The 3,301-nt window shown below is 44.0% G+C and overlaps 1 protein-coding gene across 1 annotated transcript; it reads right to left on the bottom strand.

The window, feature by feature from the left end:
- Window positions 1-627: 627 nt before the first annotated feature.
- rps29 (ribosomal protein S29) lies at window positions 628-2,029 on the bottom strand. The gene is made up of 3 exons (XM_078562339.1): window positions 1,890-2,029; window positions 1,672-1,771; window positions 628-777 (listed from the first exon to the last, which is right to left on the bottom strand). Exons 1-3 carry the CDS (start codon window positions 1,949-1,951, stop codon window positions 769-771), a joined length of 171 nt encoding a protein of 56 aa, XP_078418465.1. The 5' UTR covers window positions 1,952-2,029; the 3' UTR covers window positions 628-768.
- Window positions 2,030-3,301: the final 1,272 nt, after the last annotated feature.

Below are 3,301 nucleotides of genomic sequence, written 5' to 3' on the forward strand. Positions count from 1 at the left end.
TAAGGTCAAGAAAAAGATGGCTTACCATGGCACTAGGCCTAGTGATTGATGGTTATACCAATTATACACCAGATAGTCATGTCTGTACCACTTGGACTTGAGGGAGCAAAGATACAAGAGGAGATACTCAAGTAGGAGACTAAGGGTTTTATTAGGGGCAAAGACATGAACGGTGGTGCAGAAATGTAGAACAAACCAACAGCTGCAAGTGCAGCATGACATTGTCGGGCCCCAAAGAATGAACCACAAATATTGAAGCAGTTGGGACTACACGATAGCTTGAGAGTCTAACATGGAAAAAAATGGGGCTGCGGCTGAAATTAGATACAAGAAAGTAGTTAGACTGTGATTAAAACGATGGTGATAGAAAGCTCACGAGTTGGGAAGATCATGATGATGGCTCTCAATTTAAGCAGTTTGTGTCAAGGTAGACTCTGTTAAAGGAACATACCACATCACTTCACACTTCTGTCCTGAACCTGACTAGACTACGTCCTCTGACATCTATCATGTCATTTCCAGTTGTTTTGAGAATCCAGAACACCATCATGGAGGGAAGTTAGAGAAAATGTTGCTTTTAAGTGAAGTGTATTTTGTGTAGTATCAACAGAAAAACAGGACTGAACGCAAAGGACAATTTGATTTTATTTACAAAAATGGAGCATCACAAGTTTGCTTCTTCCAGGTGAAGACAGTAGAAAGTTGTTCAACACATGCTGCGTTTCCATTTCACACTACATTGGAATGCATTCTTGCTCCTTTTGTAATTTAGTCCAGCTACAAAAGAAAATGAATGCATTATACACAAAGCTTTGTTAAGATTTACAGCAAATTTACAAAGACTCTAAGCTAACAATTTAGAAGTGGCCAAAAGCACATTGCCACACTGTTGCACATGCACTTATAGCTGGATTTCAAACTGTAATACCAAATGTCATGCTTAATCTCAACAAGGATAAAGGTCAGCACCCACCCAATTTTTATTCACAGGTCATGTAAAATAATCTGCAAAAATTCAGTTACAAATTACAAGACAATTACAAGTTTACACAATGTAGTTTGCTTCATATAAAATAAAGTGGTTAATGATTTATATTACATTATTCATGCGATTTCTCACTACCCAATTGCATGAAAATGCACTTTCACTCCCAATGTTCGCGCTTTGTGTCGCTTTAAGTCAAATAAAATTCGATCAAGATGTTTTTAAGTAGAAGCGTCTCAAGCAACCAAAAATGTACACTAAAGAACTTTAGCCAGGGACGACTGAAGATTTTAATAATTTAGCCAAGAGAATATTTACAAATTAAAAATTAACTATACAGTGGACACATCATTGATGAGGCTCTCCGGCTGGAGACCACCCAATGGATATTGTTCTGCAGGTTTTTACCAAGACATTTTACAAGGGAAAAGATTGTCTCCCGCGTGTAATTGGATTGTGTGTTTTAGGGATAAATCCCTGGCTCAGTTGGGAAGACTGCGGTGACTGATCGATGCCAAGTGCGATCTCCACCTCCCGCGGGAAGGAAGATGGGCGCCGGCAGCCCCCTGACACCAACTCCCTTCCCCCCAGGAGCCGCCACCGCCGCTCGGGCCGGGGGAGCGCTCAACACGTGCGCCGCGCCGCGCCGCAGCCGCGGGAGGCCCCGATCCCCAAGCCTCCTTTACCTTGACGAAGCCGATATCTTTAGCGTATTGTCTGAAGCACTGGCGGCACATGTTGAGGCCATATTTACGGATCAGGCCGTGTCGGTTCGCACAGACTCGGCTGCAAGGAAGACAAGAAGAGATCAGTCATGGGTGCGAAAGACGGAAAAAAGGCCCAAGCCTTGGGCTCTACCACATCCCCCTGCCCCAATCACAAGCTCCCGGGTCCAGGTACGTACCATGAGCGGGAGCCCTGGCCGAATTTCCTAGGGTGGGACCAGTAAAGCTGCTGATGACCCATGGCGGCCAGACACAGAGAGAGAGAGGCCGGGCTGCGCACGCGCTCTTCAACCCCTTCCCGGCTGCCCCGGCGCGCTCATTTACATATCACGCAAAGCCGTGAAAACGTTACAAGCAGCGCTGCACGCGCTCATTTGAATATCACGTAAAGCCGTGATTACATTTCAGCATGCATGCGTCATTTGAATATCATGTAAAGCCCTGGTTATGAATACGCAGTGCCGCTTACGTTTATTTGCATATCACGTTAAGCCGTGATTACGCAATATGCAGCGCCTCTTGCACTTATTTGAATATCACGCAAAACCGGGATGACGTTGATACGCCTCTCCACAATGTCCTCTTGCCCAATGGAATGGGAGCTGGTGTGACAGGAGAGCCATCAGCAACACTGATGCCCTCTTTATGAGAGTCAGGGACAGCCTAAAATTAACCTATCTGGGGGTCCAATCAAACTGAAAGAAGTCCAACGTGAACTTGTGTATAAAACTCAGTAGAGGGCTCAGGAAAAGGATAGATGAATGTTCATTCAGAACTTTAAAGTTGAGAGCACAAAGCAAAGGTGGCATGGCCAGGTCACCAGGCATTATAATGACAACTGACGGTAAAAAGCTCTGCCTGGAATGTAGTTTGCAAATAACTGCTTTTGATTGTATTTCCTGACTTCTAATTCCCAAAATCTGATATGGAACAAAAAAAATCCAAAATAGGGGCGGGGCAAAACAACTCAAACATAATTTAGTAAACAGAAAAAGCCTGAAATAAATTGCTAGAAAGAAAACCTTGGTTCCTGTAGGAAACTTATATTTGCTGCAAAGCAGGAATGTAAAGTGCATTGGGATTTTAAACAGGACAAGACTTTCTCGCCAATTGCTAGCCAGTTTACAGATGATAAAGAGATGAATCACTGACACCAGTTGGCAAATGACGGTTCAAAAGCTAGACCACAATCTCCGGGGTTACGTAAACTCCGTCACTCACCCACGCTTATTCTGTAAGACAGTCAGGGTGACGGTGCTCTACAGTACAGTAATTTGGAGGTCAGCAGCTGATTTCCCCATTAATGTAATTTCCGCAGCAACAGAATTAGTAGTGGAGAATTATTTATTTTTATTCTGGAAACTATGGACAATTGCACAGTTCAAAAGGCTGCTTCTTAGCTTAGAAAATGATAAAATAAAGTAATAGGGCAGTTGGACTCCCCCATCAACATTGTTCCAAGTTCTGCTCTTCCTGCTGAGTGTGTTCAGCACTTTGTGTCTTCATTCCAGGTTTCCAGCATCTGCAGTATTTTACTTTCTGTGACTCCGCAGCGCCGCCCACGGCTCCTGTGGGCATTGACTCCTGGTCT

This window comes from Cetorhinus maximus, chromosome 18 (assembly GCF_964194155.1).
Source record: "Cetorhinus maximus chromosome 18, sCetMax3.hap1.1, whole genome shotgun sequence".
NCBI classification, from domain to species: domain Eukaryota; kingdom Metazoa; phylum Chordata; class Chondrichthyes; order Lamniformes; family Cetorhinidae; genus Cetorhinus; species Cetorhinus maximus.